The 21997-nt window shown below is 35.4% G+C and overlaps 2 protein-coding genes across 2 annotated transcripts; both read right to left on the bottom strand.

The window, feature by feature from the left end:
* Window positions 1–1058: 1058 nt before the first annotated feature.
* LOC143630998 (type IV inositol polyphosphate 5-phosphatase 7-like) lies at window positions 1059–4618 on the bottom strand. The gene is made up of 9 exons (XM_077099868.1): window positions 4583–4618; window positions 4363–4501; window positions 4122–4203; window positions 3925–4029; window positions 2409–3102; window positions 2134–2327; window positions 1675–1783; window positions 1444–1592; window positions 1059–1353 (listed from the first exon to the last, which is right to left on the bottom strand). The coding sequence occupies exons 1-9, from the start codon at window positions 4616–4618 to the stop codon at window positions 1140–1142; spliced, it is 1722 nt and encodes a 573-aa protein (XP_076955983.1). The 3' UTR covers window positions 1059–1139.
* An 11714-nt stretch (window positions 4619–16332) lies between these two features.
* Window positions 16333–21564, bottom strand: LOC143631003 (increased DNA methylation 1-like). Its single transcript, XM_077099872.1, has 7 exons — window positions 20126–21564; window positions 19595–19727; window positions 19419–19507; window positions 18601–18806; window positions 17118–17204; window positions 16910–17009; window positions 16333–16783 (listed from the first exon to the last, which is right to left on the bottom strand). Exons 1-7 carry the CDS (start codon window positions 21239–21241, stop codon window positions 16481–16483), a joined length of 2034 nt encoding a protein of 677 aa, XP_076955987.1. The 5' UTR covers window positions 21242–21564; the 3' UTR covers window positions 16333–16480.
* Window positions 21565–21997: the final 433 nt, after the last annotated feature.

The raw sequence follows: 21997 nt of genomic DNA, 5'->3' as shown, positions 1-21997 counted from the left end.
TTGTTTATGTTGTGTTTCGTTTTAAATTTGTTGTTTCGTTTTAATTTTAAAACCGATGGATTGAAAACCAAAAAATATTGAAAATAATATGTTACACCCTACTAACACAAAAAACAAAAAAAACAAAATAAAAAAAAATAAAAGACAAAAAACAATAAAATAATAATAAATAAAAGGACAAATAAACACATTTTTTCAAAACACCCCATCTATCTGCCGTGCATAGCCCTCTCCAACGCTGATAGGGTGGGTGTTTTGGAAAAACTCCGGTGTCTCTAACAAACCCGATATTAAATGCTTTATAGACAATAAGAAACCCCAAAAGGCATTCCTCCTACCCAATTGGCCAATTCTACTCTGGTTCACAGACTTTAGTGTCATTTTCCATTCCAGACAAGAAAAAGAATAGCAGAAAAACATAAATAACACTTTATCAGTACTCAAAATCACATTCATTAACAAACCAATTTTATGTTTTAACCAAGACAAGACACAAATAATTACTTTAACTGTTTCCACTCATTTTTGTACCTTCTAAAGCACAATTAAAGAATCTTCAGAGTTAAAATACTCATCTTTCTTTTTTTTAATTTCATGATATTCTATCATACTCTATACATAATCAACAAAAGTTAGACATGTGCGTCATCATTTGTTTTTCCTTAAAAATTCTAACTACACACAGGGGATGAGGAGTCAGAGAGCCGTTGACTCTCAAGCCGACCAAATTTTCTACAAATACATGTGCTGATGACGGCGTTTTCTTGTTGTCTGACCTTCAAATTATCAGCTGTAGAGTAGTTAAACGAATATAACAACAAATTTTCTATTGTGACACCATTGACCCTCGAGCTGACTAAATTTTCATATTAGTATTAACGACGCCGTTTTCTTGTAGTTTGACCTTCAAATTATCAGCTGTAAAGTGGTTAAAGCGAATGCAACAAGTTTTCTAACGTGGGTCAACAAATGCAAAGTTCTGAGTTTGCCCCTGCTCATACATCTTACGACTTTCCTTCAATGTTTGTGGTTCTTCAATAATAATGTCCTCGTTTTCTTATAGTCTTGACCCTCAAATTTTCTTCCATGAACCGCCAACTGAAAAGTTTTGATTCCACGACTGCTTATACATCTTATGGTCAGAAAAAGCAGAGTTCGGTGTAGCCGTTGGAGTACGGCACAAGCTCCTCAAACGGAACCTCGGTGCTCACGGTACCACTATAATGGCTATGGACTAACTCAACCTCGGCAAAAAATAAACTGTAAACCGGTCTGTGGTCAGAAAACCTTGACTCACCGCGTACATAAGATAATTGATGAAGACCTCCTCCATACCACAAGATCCGATCACACCTTCAAATGTGAAATAATTTCATACATAAACAAATATGCAACAAGGGTATATGTTTTCATTAAATAAAATGTCAATATCAAAGTATTTACCACGCGGGTGTTCTTCTTTTCTCCTTATGGCACAGATTATCACCCGTGTATCGATCTGAATTAGTTAAATATTTGTATGTAGGCGGGAAATATATCTTCCCTTCTTTCCATCCTTGGAAAACACGGCCCCTTCTTTGCTCGATTCGCAACTGCATGAAAAAAAAATTAATCGAGAATTTATAACTAGAAAAGAATACTATTTTTACTTTAAGAAAATAATACTTATCATACCTGATCTTTCTCCAACAATGCTCGCCAGTTTTGCATCTCGACGAGCGCCTTTGCTGACTGATACGAGAGGGCAATTCGGTAATTTAGATCCCCGAGCCATATAATTCGGCTGAAATTATATACAAATTATCAGAGGTTTAATAACTGTTCATAAAAAGCTAATATGAATATTCCATATGTATTGATAAACAATGGTGGACGAATCAATATGAGTCACGTTGAAATGGGTCGTTTTCACTTTTCAGCACGGGTTAAGATGGGTTGACCCAAAAAAATATTTTGTCAATTTGTTTTTAACCTTTTGTTATGCAATGAATGCCTATATTATAATTACAAACTTAAATCTCTAACAAACAATTTGAGAGATTGTATTTGTATCAAAAATAGAACACATTTGACTTGTTTGATCCATTTGACACATTACATTTTTAGCTAAATATTTTGAGATAGTCATCTTACTCGTGTTCGAGTATTGTCTCAGGTGAATTATCATCTTCAACGCCTTGAATGCGCGGAAATCTTGTTTTCTTAGTGATTTCCATAAAATCCGAATTCCGTCTCAGTTCGTCTCCTTCCTTTTGACCAGATGTCAAATGACTACACACAAAGCAAAAACTTGTTTGATGCAACAACATGCTCACAGACACTGATCCCTGCATTTACAAACACAACAAAACATTCATATTAATAGGTTAAACATTAAACTATTTTTACTGTTATTATTATTATTATACCTTATTGCCAAGATAACCCATTAATCCTCTGCCAACACAAAACACTTTAATGTTGGTAACATGTTCCCTTAATTCACTTTTAACCCACACAGTAAGAAACACACCAACCATCTGTTTACTTGCAACTAAACAATAGCTGGAACAACCATCATCATCATTACTGGATTCCCAGTTTGACATTGGTGAGAATGAGCTGATATTGGTTAGATCTTCCATTAAATAATCACTCGGCCTTTGACCCAACGAGTAATTACTTGGCCTGTGACTCGATGAGTAGTCGCTCGGTCTGTAACCGACTGAATAATCACTCGGTCGATGACTGGAACATGAATAATCACTCGGTCGGTAACTCGAACTGCTGCAGTCGCTCGGTCTTTGACCGAACATTGCGCGGTCGCATACACTGTACCGCCTGTCAAGGTTCGGGTCAGTTTCATTTTCCCAGTTTTGAGGTGCCTGAAATGACCTGCGGTTGAAAAACAATGACGTTTGGTGTCGTGTGGACCCCTCAAAATCAGCGTCGTACCCGGCTACTGGATCAGGTACGGGAGAGGGTGTGTAGCAGGCATTTGAGCCACCGGATCCGGGTCGGTTGTTGAGTGTTGTACGGATTAGATTCACCCATTTTTTTGCGGGACCGTTGTCTTCAGTGCCCAGAATGTTTGCAGCATTTAGAGGAACAACTTCTTGGAACCTGAAATAACATACCTGAACTATTAGAAATTAAAAAGGTGGTCAAACAAGCAGTTAGATAGGGCCAAACGTGATGTATGGTAGGTCGAAATGTGGTTAAACGGGATGTATGATAGGGCGAAAAGTGGTAAAAGAAGTAAGATTTGGCGAAAAGTGGTCAAACGGGCCATCTGATAGAGCAAAAAGCGGTCAAATGGGCCGTATGATAGTGTGAAATGTTGTAAAACTGGCAACTTGATAGGGCGAAAAGTGGTCAGATGAGCCATGGGGTAAGGAGAAAATGGTCCTAGGGGTCCTATAATAGGCGTAAAATGGTCTAACCAGCATATGATAGGTCAAAAATTGGTCAAACACGCTATATGATAGGTTGAAAAGTGGTCAAACGGGTCGCCTGATACAGCAAAAAGTGGTCAAACGGGTCGCCTGATACAGCCAAAAGTGGTCAAACGGGTCGCCTGATACAGCCAAAAGTGGTCAAACGGGTTGTCTAATACAGCAAAAGTGGTTAAACGGGTCGTGGCATGAAGTGGTTAAATGGGTCGTCTGATACAGCAAAAAGTGGTCAAACGGGTCGTCTGATACAGAAAAACATGATCAAACGGGCCGTCTGATACAGCAAAAAATGATCCCGTCTGATACAGAGAAAAGTGGTCAAGCAAAAAAGTTGTCTAATACAGCAAAAAGTGGTCAAGCAGGCCGTATTATAGTGCGACAATTGGTCAAAGCAGCCGTATAACAGGAGGTACAATAGGGCGAAAATAGGCATATGGGTCATATGAGAGCCGAAGAGCCACCCATAAAACAAAAGAGAAATGACATGTACCCAAGAACATAAATGTCGGCAGGAGGTGCAGCATGTAACCAGTCATCAAGATTCATGTTAGTCGAAGGACATTTGCCTCCCACATTCCAAGTAGCCGAAAATATGCTGCATCAGTAAAACAACGATTAATATTAATTCATAAGTAGTACACCGAAAAAAGGGAGAAAAACAATAATGATAGTTTATTTTGATAGTACCTATAATTGTGGACATTAATAACCTGTGGGTTGTCAAGATCCACCCTCCCCCACCTACCAGCAGCAACTGTAGTACTATTATCTGTTGGATTGGATTGGATTGGATTGGATGTACACACACACCATAAATTCTTCATTTCCACAGTCTTAATAATAATAATAATAATTGTACTTAAAAACAAACATGATGAACAAACAAACAAAAAAACTAACTAACAGCAGTAAGTAAGTAAGTAAGTACCTGTTTTGGATTTCTTGATTGCAGGTGGTTCTCTCTCCCACATGCTAATGCTACCTCCAGAGACAACATTAATATCATCCGCCTGAGATTTGGTCTTGATATTGAACCACTTACGCACCAGTTTCTTCGACCAAGAAAACTAAAAACACAATGAAATTCAAACCCTTGTAAGTGACAATTAATTACGTAGCAGAAGAGAAGTAGAGTTAAAAACCACCACCTTATGAGTAGTAGTTTTAGAATTTGCATCCGCCATAGGTTCATGCAGAGAGAAGTCGAGTTGTTGAAACAATTAATTAGCCAGTGGGTAGAGTAGAGTAGAGTAGAGTGTTGGTGGTTGATGAAGACAATGTAAATATTGATAATAATAATAATAATAATAATAATAATAATAATAATAATAATAATAATAATAAGTGATGTGGCTGGCGTGTGAGGCATTAATTAAATAGAAGAAGACCCAGAAAGAAAAAATGAAAGAAAGGCTCGAGGATCAAAGAGGGACAAGGTGGAAGTGAGATTAGTTAGCTAAGAGACATTAAAGTAAAGTGAAGAGAGACACAGCCTCGATCTTCGTCGCAGGAAAAAAGAAAGGAAGGGAATATTATTATTATTATTATTATTATTATTATTATTATTATTATTATTATCTGAAGCCGGCCCAGCCCATGGGCATGGTCGTGGTGGTGGGACTGACCTGACCGATGGTATATGGGATCACCAACAAAATAGGGTGGACATTTGTTTTCCAACCAAAGTTTATTAAACCAACCAGATTACTATTATTACTACTACTATAATTATAGATAATTGGAAAAGATTTAAAAGACTTTACTCTCTCCTCTTATAAAATTTATAATGTTGATGATTATACAATATGTTTATCTGTAATTTAGTTTTTATTTCAAACAAGTTGCTACTAAAACGTACATGATTTCATTTAGGTGTTTTGGTATGATGTTACCATTCCAACACATTCCAATTACCCATCAGATCAGTCGTTTCTACTTTTAAACGAGTGTTTCTAGTTAAACAAACGTTTCGTTTAGTTTATTTTTCATGACTCTAATGAAATGAAGGTTTAGCTGTAACAAATATGGTTAAGCACGCGTTTAGTTTCGGTGATTTAAGTTTAATGGATGTTTCTGAAATGTCGGTATAGAATCAAATTAAAGTGGTGGGTATAGTTTTTGGTGTATGCAAGTTTGACTATTTTCGTATACGCAATATTGTTTGGATATTGTTGGGGACCCCAAAAATAATATTAAACGCTTAGACCGTCTGTAGTCAGATGTTTTGGGCATGCATTATATGCCATAACGCCGGGAACACCGCCCCTCTAGGCGTTATGGCTTTTTTTTTAACGTTATATATATAACGCGAGTAAATGGCTTAAATATATAAAAAAAGAAAAAAAAAAGAGCCGTTAGTTACCGTTGGGGAATAAAAAAAATCCTATATATTAAACCAACGCATCCCCAATCAAAACTAATCAAACTTATAAAAAATCTTTTTAAACTCTATATTTCCTCACACAAAATTCACAACATAAATGGATCCTTCATCTATATATAAACGGTTTTACGGGCCCAACCAACAAGCCGACGACGAGGCGGAGGAACAGGCGGTTACGAGTGCGATTATGCTCGCGACAACTTATATGAGTTTCGTTACGAGTGAGATTAGCTCTTCACCACCCCCCCCCCCCCCCCGTTTCAAAAAGAGCATATATCTATGGCCGTCCAAACCGCTCGCCGCTCACTCGAAAATTGCTCGGAAAATGCTCGCTCATTTTTTCGCTTGATTGAAAACGAGCAGCTCTGCTCGGTTCGATTTGTAAACGAGCCAAGCAACGAGAAAAGGCCTGCTCGGTTCGGTTCGGCTCAAATATTTTTAATTTATTTTATATATAATTATATATGAAAAAAATATATAAATATATAGACAAAACACATAAATATAAGCTTACAATTATTTTTACCCATTAAAAGTTTTCATATTCCGCCAACTTTATTGTTTTATTTGTTCGATTCAAGTTTTTATAATACAAGAAGTTTGTTTACGTTATCATTATATCTCACTTCAAACTTATTTTTAATAAAAATTTACAATATATTACACGTTTGTCTAAAAATTACTAATTTATTATATAATATATTATTTACAGCTTTCAAATTCGTTTATTATTGAAAATTTTAAAGTGAAAAAGAAATAAGTAATGCTTGAAATCGCTCGATTTTCGATCGAAAAATGCTCGATTCGATTTTGGCTCGTTTCGGTTTTCGCTCGGTTCGAATTTCAGCCGTTCGGTTCGGTTCAATTGGAAACGAGCCAAGCAATGAGCAAGCCTTCGCTCGGTTCGGCTCGGCTCGTGAAAAGCCCTACATATATCGAACGAGATCGTACCGAAGCCAACAACCGGTTGATGGCAGATTACTTATGCGAATCGCCAAGATACAAGAACCCGAAGACCTTTAGGCGTCGTTTTCGGATGTCTAAAATTTATTTATGCGCATCACCAATGATTTGGAACGTGAGCTTGATTACTTTAAGCAAAAGCCAGACGGTCGAGGGACGCTAGGATTCACGGTTATTCAGAAGGTTACGTCAGCCGTACGCATGCTCCCCTACGGAAACACAGCCGACATCAACGACGAGTGTTTAAAGATGGCCGATAAAACAAATCGGAACACCTTGGAGTATTTTTGTTACGGTACGTTTTGTTTTTTTTTTTAAATAATTTTATCACTTGTTTACTTTAATCATTTATTTTATAAAAGTTGTGTAAAATATTGGAATATTGAAACTATATGGACCACATTATCTGAGAGAGTTCAACTGTAACGATCTACAACGTCTTTACGACGCACATACAAGGGTGCATGGTTTGCCCGGCATGATAGGGAGTGTAGATTGCATGCATTGGGAATGGGCTAATTTTCCAACTGCATGGCGAGGTCAATTCACACAAGGTGACCAAAAGGGACCAACGGTCAGCCTTCAAGCGATTGCTTCATACGACCTTTGGATTTGGTCGGCATTCTTTGGTGTTCCGGGTTCAAACAATGACATAACCGTCTTAGAGAAGTCTCCTGTGATGGAGAGTTACATATCTGGGATCGTTCCCGTCGCTTCGTTATGGGCTAACGATAACTTCTACCATCATGGGTACTATCTGGGTGATGGAATATATCCAGAGTATGCGATAATCGTTAAAACATTCAGAGACCCGATGAATGAAAAAATACAGTATTTTAAGAAAGTGCAAGAGTCTGTGAGAAAGAATATCGAGAGGTGTTTTGGTGTTCTTCAACAACGATGGCATTTTGTTAAAAATCCTTGTCGTCTATGGTCTTTAGAAAGAATGAAATGTGTTATGTATGCGTGTATTATAATGCATAACATGATCATCGAGGACGAGGGAAGAGCAATATGTCCAACTTTCATACCGGACCCAGATCCACCACGGACTCCGGAAAGTATGGAGCAAATACTCGAAAACTCGGCTTCCGTGCGGTCAAGAGAGATACATAACACACTAAAGGAGGATTTGGTCCAACATCTTTGGATGTATTGGCCTTTGTCTGGTGAAAATGATGATCAAAACGAGGGCAACAATGAAGACGATGATGAAGACGACAACGAAGATGGCGAAGACGATGAAGACGAAGAGGGCGACGACGACGAGGACGAAGACGACAAGGACGAAGAGGGCGAAGACAACGAGGACGACAACGACGATGAGTAGTTTTTTTTATTTTAATGTAATATTTATTTAATAAAATATTATTGTTATTTGATTATTCTTATTAAAAAATAGAAAAAAAAAACAAAAAAGTGTAAAAGTGATTAGGCGCCACGTGGCACATAACGCCCAGGAGTGGAGAGTTATGACTATGCCCTGTTTTTGTAAAAAAACATAACTCTGACTGGGTATCACGTGGCACATATTGCTTGTGATAGAGAGATATGACTACTCATGGTATTGTATAAAATTTTATAACACGTAGGTGAATGTGTATATATGTTTTGGTGACCCTTTATTCATGCTACTCAAAAACAAAATCATATCAAACTAGTTAACAAAACCTGTGCTCACAGCAGGACGTAATGGAAACTCGGGAGGAATTTATTCAATTCGTTACGGTACCAATACTTGATACAGCAATTGAAAGAGAAAACCCAAAAAATTAAGTTGTAATATGCCCAAAAAGATATCGACACGTGTTTTACATTGATCAAACCCAAGAAAGAAAGCCCATATAAAGTCGTGATATGTCCAATAAAATATCGACACATGATATAAATCGATTGAATTCCATAAAATTGAATACCGATACTAGTTTCGATAATACAAATTCCAAAACGATATTGTTCAGTTGGAACCTATTTGGTTTGTCACGACATACAATACAGTAAGTGCACTCGTAAATCTTACACTATCAATACAGTATCGATGTTATTTGGTTAGAATTAACGCTTTACAATTGGGTGACAATTTGCAAATGATGTTTTACATATGGGTGACAATTACACATCAGTGTTTTACATAGTTACACATGGGTGCTAATTCGTACCGGTGTATTTTTACGTGTGAAAACATAGTTACACATGGGTGCTAATTCGTACCGGTGTATTTTTACGTGTGTGTTTCACATCTAAAACCTTTTGTTTTCTTTGACCTATTGCTTTTTTTAAAGTATACCACAAAATAGAAGATTTTATTTTATTTAATTTTAAGTATAGTGTTATAGTTTTTTTAAACTTTGTTAACCATCACATGGTAGTAACTAAGTGTGCAATAATACTTGATTGTGTAATGTGTATCGTGCAATGAAATGAAGTGCGCCATCAACAAAAATTTCGTAAGAGAAGAAACATCATAGACAATTGTAATGTAGCTTTATAACTGAAAAGCAGCAAAGCATCAATTCTCATAAAAAAGATATAAAAAAAGTTTGCTCTATATGGGGGTCGAGAAAAAGAACCCTGAACAAGTCCCAAAGCCCGAATTATATCACTCGGTACATGATTATATAAACGGGTACGTAACTAAATGGACGTTTTATGCGTCTAAATTATGATACATGTGATACGTAATTACAATATGTGTTACATAACTGCATAACTTGGAACGTACATGTAACATATGCAATTATATATAAACATTTTTATATCTTGGCACGTACATGTAACATTTTTATATCCTTCATTTAAAAAACATGCGTTATGTTTGGGTGTTCTCCATCCTTCGCATAGGTCTCACTTTGTTACAATAACTGTCCATGTATATAGATGTATCAAATTTTCTTTATAAATTATATTAATTTGGAATTTGTGTTGTACATATGTAACGAACTTTGGAAGCAATGACAAATCTCTATAAATTCTCTTTGGTCATCCATTTTCCATGGGTTGTTATCAAATGGGACCCAGTTGGACACAGAGGGATCACCGGTCCCACCTCGGCTCTCGTTAAAGCAAAAAAGAGTCATGAATCATTTGACTAGTCTTGCATGCAAATCCTACCCATTTCTTTCACTTGTTACCTTTTGATTTCTTACTATATCTTAATTAAATCAATCAACTTATTATGATTGTTTTACCCTAAATTATTTTACAATGATTTTGTTTTTTAAAACCTTTAACAAGTTACTTTAATTTTGTTTGAAGTAGCATCCAAATGTATAATCTGGTTACCAACAATCTTATTTGTATATATAGAAATTAAAACTGTATACATATGAATAAAATTACTTATATACATGAATACATAATATGAGTCGGCTTCGGTTTTTACATTTAGGCTAAAATATTTAAACTTAATAATAACTTACCAAAATAATGGTGTTTTAGTCTAAAACTTTTGGCATAAAATAAAGAATTTGGGACGTAAGTTTTAAAACAACCATTCAAACAAGTTCAATATGGTTTGATTCTATAGTTTGGTTCGGTTTAGAATTGGGTCTGCTTCAACGAATTTTTAGGTTTTCAAAGGAAACAAAACGGAATCGTCGGTTATTGTTTTGGACCTATTATTTCAGTTAAGTTTTATCAGTTTTTTTCAATTTTGGTTTTGTTAAAAGGTTTTTTCCTCACACATGGGTGGAAGGGAAACAATATTTTAAACACTCTACCACCCTTGGCACCATCATGTAATGTGATGTCAACACATTTAAACCCAAAACTACCCTAAACTCCTGAAGACTTGTACCATCATCTTTCTATCCAATGACTAGCGGCTTCATTCAAGGGTTCGTGAACCGAATGGTTTCCCATAAGTCAAACCCATTTGAGGTAGTGTACGTTCCCGCCTAACCCGCCACTACCTGCTTGTGAACTCGAGTGGCGCCCCAACCACCGTAATGCATATATTTTGATAGTCAAATTGTAAAACAACTTTAAAATTACGAAATCACGTTTGTCACCCGTTGGAAAAGAATATAGGATATGTTATAACAATATCGCAATTACTGGGCTACTTAAGTTTTCTTAAATCTACAGAAGTTAAAATATATGTTTTATTTACTTTGTAGTTACAAAAAGTAACATGTTTTTTTATTAGTAATTATATATTTACTTTAAGACATATAAAATCTATTGTTCATTTTCTGAAAAGAAATGTAATATATTTGTTAATTTCTTTCAAACAATGATCATTCTTATAATCATATGAAGCTTAAAAAACTTATTATATTCTACTTTTTTTGCTTATATATATATATACCACCCTCATGATTAGTGGCCCAAAGCGCCACACAAAAGACACATCCATATTTTGATATTCATGCTTTATTTTATAATTGATGACTTTTTATTTGTATACTTTAACAAATGGAACATACAAAAATTCTTCAAAACTTTAAAAATGTATTTTTTTTCAATGTTATCTAGCATCACTCGTTGCTGACATATGAACGTTGGTGTAATCATAAGCATAGCCTTTCCCTTGATATGAAAAGAATTAATATATATTTTTTTATTCGGAAGTAGTAACATGTACCTGGTATAAATTATAAGCAATGAGATGTTTACGTATTATTAAATTAGTTTAGACTATATCTTAAAGGGTGATCTCAGTTTTTTTTCTTTGAATGGCTTTACTGCAACTTGTTACCGAGGGACTTGAAAGGCTTACCATTCTCATACAGCTCATCTTACTCGAATTTGAATCATAAAATAGTAGTTGTCTCCTCTATTAGTGGCACATATACACTTGTTGGAATCGAAACGGGACCTACAGGAGGTTCTAGCAAAATTTTTGCCACATAGGTTATTCGAACCCTAATACATTCTAATCCTATAATAAGTCAATTATCCATTTAAAGTAGAATATTCACTACCATAATCCCAAACTAGTGGACTATTTCACCAACACATTTAGGCTAGGATACTCTATACCCTACCCCGAAGATCACAAAGAGGAACAACCTTACGATCGGTAGATTTGTTCGCTTGAGCACGAACACTGACACAAGAAATGACACCGACACAAATTATATTTGTCTTTTTGAGTTTGCTAGAGTCTAGGATGGGTGAACCACCAACCTGTTACCTTGCAAAGTGCTCACATAGTCTCTTATAATAGAACAAGTGGGTGATTTTAACTCAAAGAGGGAGATGGGGTTCACTTCACCATACAATATTTGGTGTAGTTTGACTTCGTTTAAGTGTTGTATCGAGTTAATGTTGTTGAATCGTGTCGAGTTTGCATATGAGATGATAAGAGGGATTATAAAAATTAGATGGTTGTTGGTATTACGTTTACTAAGAAATACGTTAAACTTTTCATTCAATTAGTTTTAATAAGAGAAAATTATGATTTACGTCCATGAACTAATTGGACGGGGGAACACAAATTGTGCAATTTGATTTATGAGGGCACAACATGCGCCCCAACCCAATTAGTTCAAAGACGCAAATGATAATTTTCTCATTCGATAATGTTCCATATCGGTCATAAACATCCACTTCAAGTCCTCCCACTCGATATGAATCCGACTTTCATAATTTCATTGACCCCCTTTTAATCATACTAATTTCATGCTAAATTCATATAAGTCTCATGTTTCATTTTCATGATTAACGCATTGACGTGTCAAAAATTATCAGATTTATTTGTGGGTATAATCATAAGAAGTATTACTTGTTCTTTTATTATTATGGGTATTAACTATATAGTTTTTTTTAATGCTAATAATTATGGAAACAGTTATGTTCACATAATGGCAATAATAAAACATAAAATCCTTAATTATTGTTCACAATCATGACAATAAAATCAAATCATGATGCTAGATTAGTTAAAAGAAATTTGATTGAGCAAGAGAAAGAACTAAGAAGTTAAAGTATCTAACAATCCACATGTATAGATTTTTTTATATACATATAGCAATTTATATTTTTATATAAATGTTAATGGGTATGAGAAATTGATAGTGGGGTCTTGTATATGGTTGTCATATTTAAAGCAAATGAGACTAGTAGTGGTGTTAATTTAGAGAGTTTTCTTTATCAGTGACTTCATATCATTTTTGCCTTTCTACTTCAAACCATTCATTTCAGATTTGAAAATTAAAACCGTTGAGCTTTATACATCATGCCATTAATACACATAAAATAGGTTCATGTGGGTTCTTCCCTTAGCATTCCCATCATTGTCTAGTTTGACACATTAACTGATAAGAACATATTTTACATTTTATCTTAGCCAAAAGACTGATAACGGTATCAAGGTGTGTCAGAAATATATCATTTTCCCTGTTTGGTTGGGGTTTTCATTCTCGTGATGGACATAGATGTAGATTTAAAAGTGAGATTAAAGGATATGTATTATCAGTTTAAAAAAAAACTATCGAATACCTATTCATATTGGGTGAACGAGTATCATCATTCCATACAGTGATACAACAGCATCATACTTTAATCGCGTAATCTTTTGTGAAACGTACCACATCCACTTCAAGGCCATGCACCCCACGATTCTGCAGTGCGCGTTTCCATCTGATCATGTAGCTAGTTTCTTCCATATCTTATTACCCTTTTTGACAATAGTTAGTGCGTGGATACATCAATTGTGTTCATGTTCAACATTTCCTTTTAGTTATGTTTTTGTACGCCTTTAAAAGTGCATGAAGTTTATGATTGAAGGGTCAAAAAAATGTTCAAAAAGTTGTCAATGCTCTTTCTTTTCTTTAGTTTCTTGGGAGATTACATCTCGAATTGGGTCTTATTGTTATATCAAATTAAAACTTGTTTGTTCATAAAACCAAGTGAAGGGTGGCTCGGGACCGGCAGTGAGTGAAATAAAACAATGACTTTAGGCATCCACTTCTCTAGGACATTCGAAGTCTAAAAAGTAACAAATTATATGAAAGTATTTCTGGTTTTGAGATTGTTTGACGATAGGGTTTATAGTTTATGATTGGAAACACATTTTCTTACAAAAAAAAGACCCCAAATTTAGTATGCGCTTTAAGCTCCAAAAAGAATTTTGACGACCCAGAGGATGACTTATGTTGATCCGGCTTTTCGCCATAATAGCAAACTTAAGGAAGACGGGTAACAACACACAAAGATTAAATTAAATAATAAAGAGACAAGGTAGGTTTCTCATTGTATCTTAAAAACAGACATAAGATTGAAGCAACAAAATAAAAGGATGAACAAACGACAATCATATTCATATTCATTGGAACCAATTCAATTTATAATATACTCTTTTGAACAAATTAGATTAGATGAGTCGAGTTCCAGCAACAAAGCTGATATTTGTATATATAGTATTTTTCCTTAACTTTTTGCAACAAAATGTGTATCTTTTATGTTGCATATTTCCTCATTCAGTTGACTTGTAGTCTTAACATTGTGAGTTCAATGACCATTGGATGATAACTAAAACACACTCATAAGCGGTTGTGAGTTAGCGCTCATCCTTTAGTCGCTAATTTTGCTTCTTTTTGTCGATAACTTGTGAATACGTAAAATTTAAAATTATAAGATTTTTTACAATATGTTGCAAGTACGGTAACTAACCTTTTGTCCTTGTATTTTTAATAAATTATTATTTTTAAGGTTTAATAAGAAGTTAAAAACGTTACTGTGTGATGTTAATGACTAGGGGCCAGCAGAGCCAGAAACCTGACATGCGGTTTGGAGAAAGCCAGATGACCAGACCCAATACCCGAGAATAGGAAGATATAGAACCCGAAGAATGGACCTTAAGTTGTGTATCGGGTTTCAGTCATTATACGATTCGGTTTTCCATTATAGACCGAAACCGAAGTTTAGTATCAACCTGTTCAATCCAATGGTGCTGTTCGAATTCTATGCAGTCATATCTTTCAATCGAAAACTATTTCATCCCTAAACATTTCATGGTCCTGTACTCTGTATTTTGTCAAGCCTGGGCCGACTAAGTAAATTTTTTTTTAACTAATATGGGTTTCGATTTAATGTGGCTTCTGCAGAGTACAAACCCAAACCCGACCAAAATCAGAACCAAATAGAAGATGCAACTCTAAGGTCTGTTATGTCAGGTTTTTCGGTACACACCTAATTGCTCACCCCTAATTGCTTATATTTTCGTGAAATGATTGCCACCGAATATATAAGAAAGCAAAGCATATAAACTCTGTGGTGCTCCTACAGGAAAAAATGTTACCTTAAAATATCAAAAAAGAGGAAACAAAAGGAGAGAAATACTTCCTCTCAAAGGTTGAGCTTCTGAGTATATATAATATATAAATAACTATTTTTAAACAATTAATAAAAATCAAACAAGTCTGAGCCCAACTCGGACTTGAAAATTTTCTCACGAGCCGAGCTCAAGCTTTGGATATAGCTCTAAATGAGCATGCTACCAATTGCAAAGTTATCAACCTATCGGTACAAACTTAAAACTTACATTGACCGATAAAGCTGTGATGATCTCATAGTCAAACGGTATCGAACAAATTGTTGATATGGTGCAATTTGTACAAGATCATGTGTATAAAATGAACTTTGTACATCCTTCATTTTCTTGTATAATGAACAATGGAATCAGACATTCCTATTATTGTCAACCTGTGCATCAACCGAAGCTGATTCCTTTTCCGGGAACTGAATGCTTGGTTCCCGGGAAATGGAATCAGAATCTGCGACTTCTGTAATAACAGTGTCACGTGCAGCACTATCCGGGAACTTTGGGTTTAAGCAGACTGGCATCAGTGATTCCATTGTCATTCTGCAAATCATTCAGTTCTACTTTGGAACCAGAATCAGCATTGCCATTTCCTTTGACTATCGCGTTCATATCCAGTATCACGTCTTTTGAAACGTTAGGGTCAGATTGTTTGTCTGATTCCTTTCGCGATGATTGGATTTCACTTTCAGAAGGGGTTCTAGTAATGGAATCACCATTCTGTTTGGCTGTGTTATTTGATTCCTGTTCCAACAACTTATTGCCTGCATCACATATTAAGAAACCAGTGTCAAGTACATTTAAAAGTTAAATGGAGAAGCAGAGGTGACAATTTTGACACATTACTCGATGTATATGTGTGTTTTATGTCAAGGGATCAAATAAAGAAAACTAACTAAACAGGACCCGCTGAAAGTCGGTTAAGCTTTATTAATGCATACAACCTCCCAGAACCGTCCAAACCAAAGTAAGTCGGTCGGTTTTTGCCGGTTAAAATCTAAACCGTTCGGTCTGGTTTGAACCAGCCGTGTAAACCATACCGGCCGTTTAACCTTCACTATTTATATAACATTTAAGCTTTTTTAGCATGCAGTCATGTACATGTATTATAATTAACTATTTATATAATTTGCATACAAACTAATGATGTAAAAAAAAATTGAAATTGGTTCAAACTGCCAAACCGAACCATGAAACCAGTAATATTGGCCGGTTTGGTTTGTTGATCCCCAAAACCGGACTGTGGACACCCCCAATTTTGTATTAGGATTTAAATTCTAAATTATAATAATATTTTTTTGTATCATCTTATCATGTTTAACCAATATAAAACGAAAATTAGAAAATTGTTTGTGGGTCAACCCAGCCCAACCTAATCCATCAGGATTCAACCTGTTAAATTCATGTCTAAACCTAAAAACCCATTTTGACCCATTACCAGACCGGGCAACCCGCCCATTTTACCACCTCCATCAAGATAATTATGTGAAAATGAGATTTTGGTTTAATGATAATTGATAAACCTGTCTGTGAAGTTATGTTGGCTCTCGAGGTGCCTTTATTCATTAGCGGCTTATATAACATATCGGTTCCGGGAAAGAACAACATATTAATGGACCTCATTTCTTGTATCTCTGATTTTTCAAGCGGGCTGAAGCCGAAAGCATTAGTCCATGTATGCAAATGTTCTTCAATGGCGGGAATTACCAATTTCTCAACTTTCAGAGAAGAGAGAGCCTGAAATAGATAATGTCAAAATCTTTCCCACAGTGACTATAAAATAGTGCGTGTGATACTAATAATAGTATAATGCACAATAAAAAATGCAATGCACACGCACACGCACACACACAATCTCCTTACCGATTCAATGGCATTTAATAGGCGACGACACATGCCTTGGCGTCTATAAGAATGGCGGGTCCCAATGAATGGCATCTCTGCTAGTTGGGTCCCATGTATCCTAGAAATATTATCAAATATAAGATTAAAAGTTTCAATAATAAACAGTGTCGAGTATTCATATAGACAGAAAGCAAACTTTTAGAATAATAGTAGTAAAGCAGGCTACCTGATGGATGCAGCACAAATCATTTCATCACCCTTGTCCAAAATGGCTGTGAAGAAGCCACTATAGTTCAGCCGACTAAAGTTTGATCTAGAAGATATAAATTACAATATATCAGCTAACATCCAGAGAGTTTGTTATAAGTAACATAACCTCCCCCCCCCTCCTTTTTTTTTCTATCAACCAAGACATTATGACAGTTTTGACCCTTTTGTAACGATGAATTAGTCGACTCAGGGTTGTCTTTTATCTCAAAATTTTAGCTGAAAAGAGAATAGACACATTGAATGCCTCAAAATCCATTTTAATATTTATAGCATATACAAACTCCTAAATTATTTAGTTTAATACTGCATAAATATTGTTTTCTTTTCTTGCTGAAAAGTGTTTGCGGGTCAGACCAAACCAGCCCAGCTAGAGGTGTAAAAGAGCCGAGCGGAACAGCTCGTGAGCTACTTGAAATCCGCTCGCTAAAAGCTCGAACTGAGCCGAGCTTAAACGAGCCCGAACCCTAGATTCACTTATCAGGCTCGACAATGCTATTGAGCACAAACGGGCATGCTATTCATATATCCTTTGAAATATGTCAAATATAATTTACATAACAATTACTGTTATCTATAAAATTATGATAAAAATAACTGAAAGATATTTATTATGTTCCATATAAATTATTAGAATCATAAATATATATAACATAATTATAAATGTATACAAAAAAATAATTAGATAATTAATAGATGATAAACAAGCCATGAGCAGCTTGGAAAACTATTTACAACGCAGAGCCGGCCCAACGATTTTGGTGGGCCAAAGAGAAACCTAAAACCGAGGCCTTTTCGTGAAAAATAATTAATAAATTTTGCTAAAAATCTAACAAGTTGAAACGTGGATCAATATTGGACAACGACCTGGGTTTGAGAGGAGGTCTTGGCTTAAATCCCCAAGACGATCAACAAGACTTAAAAAGAAATTCGTGTTTAAAAAAAATAATAAAATCCACAAAATATGGTCCTATTTTTCATTAAACAAACATGAAATTTGTTAGCATTCAAAATGATCACCAGTTGAATGTTGATAAATCAATCCTCTACCATAAAATCTATAAATAAATATGTAAAAGAACCCCGTAAAAGACTATAAATAATGATGTTGATCTTTAAAGCTAAAAAATTTATCAATTGTGAATTATGGAAAAAAACATCATGTAACATATATACATGCACTACCCGTATCAATACTAGGCAAGGATTGGACTAAAAAGAGATGAATACTTATAGTTTTTGAGGCCCTAAAAAGTGGCGGCCCCAAGCTAGTGCTTGGGTTGGTAAAGCATAAGGGCTAGCATTAATCACAAGCCAAGCTTGAGCATTAGAAATAGAGCTCAAGCTCGCTCAAATTAAACAAGCTAAGCTCGGGCTTGACTCGTTTACACCCTTAAACCCTGCCCATCTGAGCCCATACTAAAAAATGACCAACAGCTTACCCACAATTGTAGACAACATTATGAATTAGAGAAATCCCACTTCTGCTGTCAATAATAGGCAAAAAACATTCATCCATAACAGACAGAGCAACGGCCAGTTTGGAATTGGATTCTGGTAACGGGTCAGATCGACGAATGAGATACCAAGAGAATCCTGAATCCAATTCATGTTTCACCCACAGAATCTTCTGCAAGTGATTGTATACCTGCAAAAGTAGACCATTATATTATATTAACATAAAGATTCATTCTCTCTAAATTGTATAATACTTACCACTAGCTAAATATACTCTCGTTTATTAGTTACTTAGTTTAGATAAACAATGTTAATTGAACACTTGGGATAGACTTATTAAAAGGCAATAAGGCATGCAAATGAACCAAACGTTCAGTGAACCGTTCATGAATTGTCCAGCAGAAAGTTTGTTTATGTTTGTTTATTTAATAAATGAACAAACATGATCACATGTCTCGTTCGTTCACTTATGTTCATAAACGTTCATTTATAGTTGTTAGTTTACATGTGTTTTAACTTCATTCGTTTAAGTTCATCTGTATATTTAATTAAACTTTTTAGGCCCGCTACCATTTCGTCTAGTTTTATTATTTTATAGGCCTGGCAAAATTGCAGATAGATGTTCATGTTTAATTTTAATAGATCTTTGCTTGGTTATGTTTGTTCATTTATGTTAGTTATATTAGTCTTCGTTTATACTATTAACAACCGGATATAAATGAACATAAACACACTCATCTTCTTAACAATACTTCTATTGTATTACTTCAAATAATATCTATAAAATAAGAAACTTTTGTACCTCTCGACACTTCCGTTCACAAAAACGAAAACTCAAATCATTAGAATCAGTACACATGTCAAGCGTATCCGGGCAGCAGGATTTATGATCTGCAAGAACAATAAGTTGCATTTCAACACAATGTTAAACAAAAGAAAAAAAAAGATTATAAGGCCCTTCCAGAAGAGTTATATTACATTTTTTCTCACACAGGCGACATGTAAGAAGTGAATTTTCAAATCTACCACTCGTTTTAGTGCTATATCTACCAACTCTTTCACAATATTTGCATGCACAATTTGGACAGTGCCAATCGCCTTGCGGAAGCATCTGAAATAAGAAGAGAAGAGAATTTGTTTATCTTTGTTTGTTTAATAAACGAACAAACATGTACATAAGTCTTCATTTATATGAGCATTTATTTGTATACATTCATTTAAATTCGCTTATGTTCGTTCGTTTGCATTCATTTATGCTCATTACTTAGGTTTGTTTAAGTTCGTTTGTTGATACATTCATATATTCATTTAAACTTTTTTAGTAGTCTAGTTTTAAAATATGCTCCTTTCGCGTCTATTCGGTATGTTTACAAGCTACATAGATAAATTCAGTCTGTACAGAGCAATCCCATATCATTTTCTCAAAAACATTTTTAAAATTATATCTGAAACCTGCAAATAATGAAATAAATCTAGATGAAAATGTGTAATATCAGCCATCCATTATACCTGCATATCTAAGCAGCTGAGGTGGAAGGTTGATGGACAGCCATCACAGCAGATTAAATCTCCACCATCCCCACATTTCCCACACGTATCGTCATTAGGATCATCACCGTCAACATCTACATCATGAAACCCTTTTCTCTCTGACTCGTCTTGTTTATTCCAACCATCAATCTGACACTGCATTAACGACTTACCAGACTTTACAAAAATGTTTTCAAACGGCTTCCCAAGTTTGCTTCTTGCATGAAGCTCGAATCTTGATATTGTTATGATCTTGCTGCAACAATCACAATGAATCCCATCTTCAGTTATCCAACCTTCTTGCATTACACGGGTTCTTCTAAGATTCATATATTCCACCTTTTGACCAACAGATATCATTCCTGAATCAATTAACCATGAAAGCAGGTTCCTTTTTACCAAATTATCCTCTGAATCACGAACCAGCAAAGTAAGTCTGTTCTTTTCTCCATGTACAATATGAGAATTAGTATGAATAGTCGACTTCTTCAACCCATGTTTTTGCAATCTTTCCTTATCAAAACCGCCGCTTTCTTCACGTCGTCTTTCTAATAACTTAATAGCTTTTTCATGCGCAAGCTTTTTCACTTTAGCCCTTTTCGACTTCCTACTAATGCCAATACCTTCATGTTTCCCGTTATTCTCAATCTCTCTTTCAAGTTTCTTTCGTGTCTGCCTCGTTAGCTTACTAAGTATCTCAGTTGGTAAAGGCGTAAACTCTCCACCCTCTTTCGAACCATCTTTCTCTTTCTTTTTCAAAGCATCATACGCTTTCGTTATCGACCAATAAGCACTTCCAGACGGACTTATATACACGGAATCCAAATAATCTCTACCCCTTCTCGGTCTGTAATCAATCGTCCATCCTGCTCCTAATAGCATATTCTTAATCTTCTCACGTAACAGCTGTTTTTCAGTGTAATTAGCCCGTTGAATCTTCACTTCCTTAACACTCTTCATTCGTGCCTTCACCGATTCTTTCCGTTTATCATCCTGTTCATTCACATTCGATAAGCGTAACTTCAATTCATCATGATCCTTGGCACTACTACCACTTCCAGATTCCCTTTGATTCGCATTTCGCCTATTTAACATCAACTTATGTTTCCCATTGTTAATCTTCCACCTCTTGTTCGATTTCCACGGAACCAGTCCCAACTAACTCATTACTAACATCCTTCTTTCCGGACCGAACCTCTTCGAATTCGACGGAACCAGTCCCAATCTTATAAACTTTGCGCCTGACGGGCTCATCACTGGAGTCGGAATCACTGATGACGACTCGAGAACGCTTCAAATTAAACAACTGCTTATCGGTAAAGCCTAGAACACCTCCAACGCCGACAATATCTTTCATGGCCGTACAAATGCGGGAAACATGAACCCTAGGGTTTGGAAATTGAGATAAAAATTGGGGAAAATATGTGATACATAAGTATAATGAATAATGATGGATGAGATCGAGTTCAATTTCACCTGAATTTGGAGATTTTGATTTGCTTTTGTATCGGCGATTGATTGAGATGTGTGTGTGAAAACTGAAATGTAACTTATTATTATTATTATTATTCTTTCTTTATAAAAGATGTTATTTTTTATAATTCTTTCCTTTAGATAATTGGGCTCTTCACTTCTGCAATCCATCTTCCAGGTCATGGCAAAGGTTATTTGCTCTCTTCACCATTCTTCCAGGTCATGGGCCTCATGGCAGTCCAACCCGACTACAGTCTCGTTTACTTGTCCATGTAAACATATAGTTGGTATTTCACAAAAATTAATAGATTCAGGTGTGGATTTATGGCGGGCGATAAAACATAATGTTTAGGAGCGGGATTGATACATTGTTTTGGT

This window comes from Bidens hawaiensis, unplaced genomic scaffold (genome assembly GCF_021521415.1).
Source record: "Bidens hawaiensis isolate Kalapana, Puna unplaced genomic scaffold, B.hawaiensis_p1.1 tig00005897_1, whole genome shotgun sequence".
Taxonomy (NCBI): domain Eukaryota; kingdom Viridiplantae; phylum Streptophyta; class Magnoliopsida; order Asterales; family Asteraceae; genus Bidens; species Bidens hawaiensis.
The sequence above is the reverse complement of the archived record's forward strand: the minus strand, read 5'-3'. Positions and strand labels throughout refer to the sequence as shown.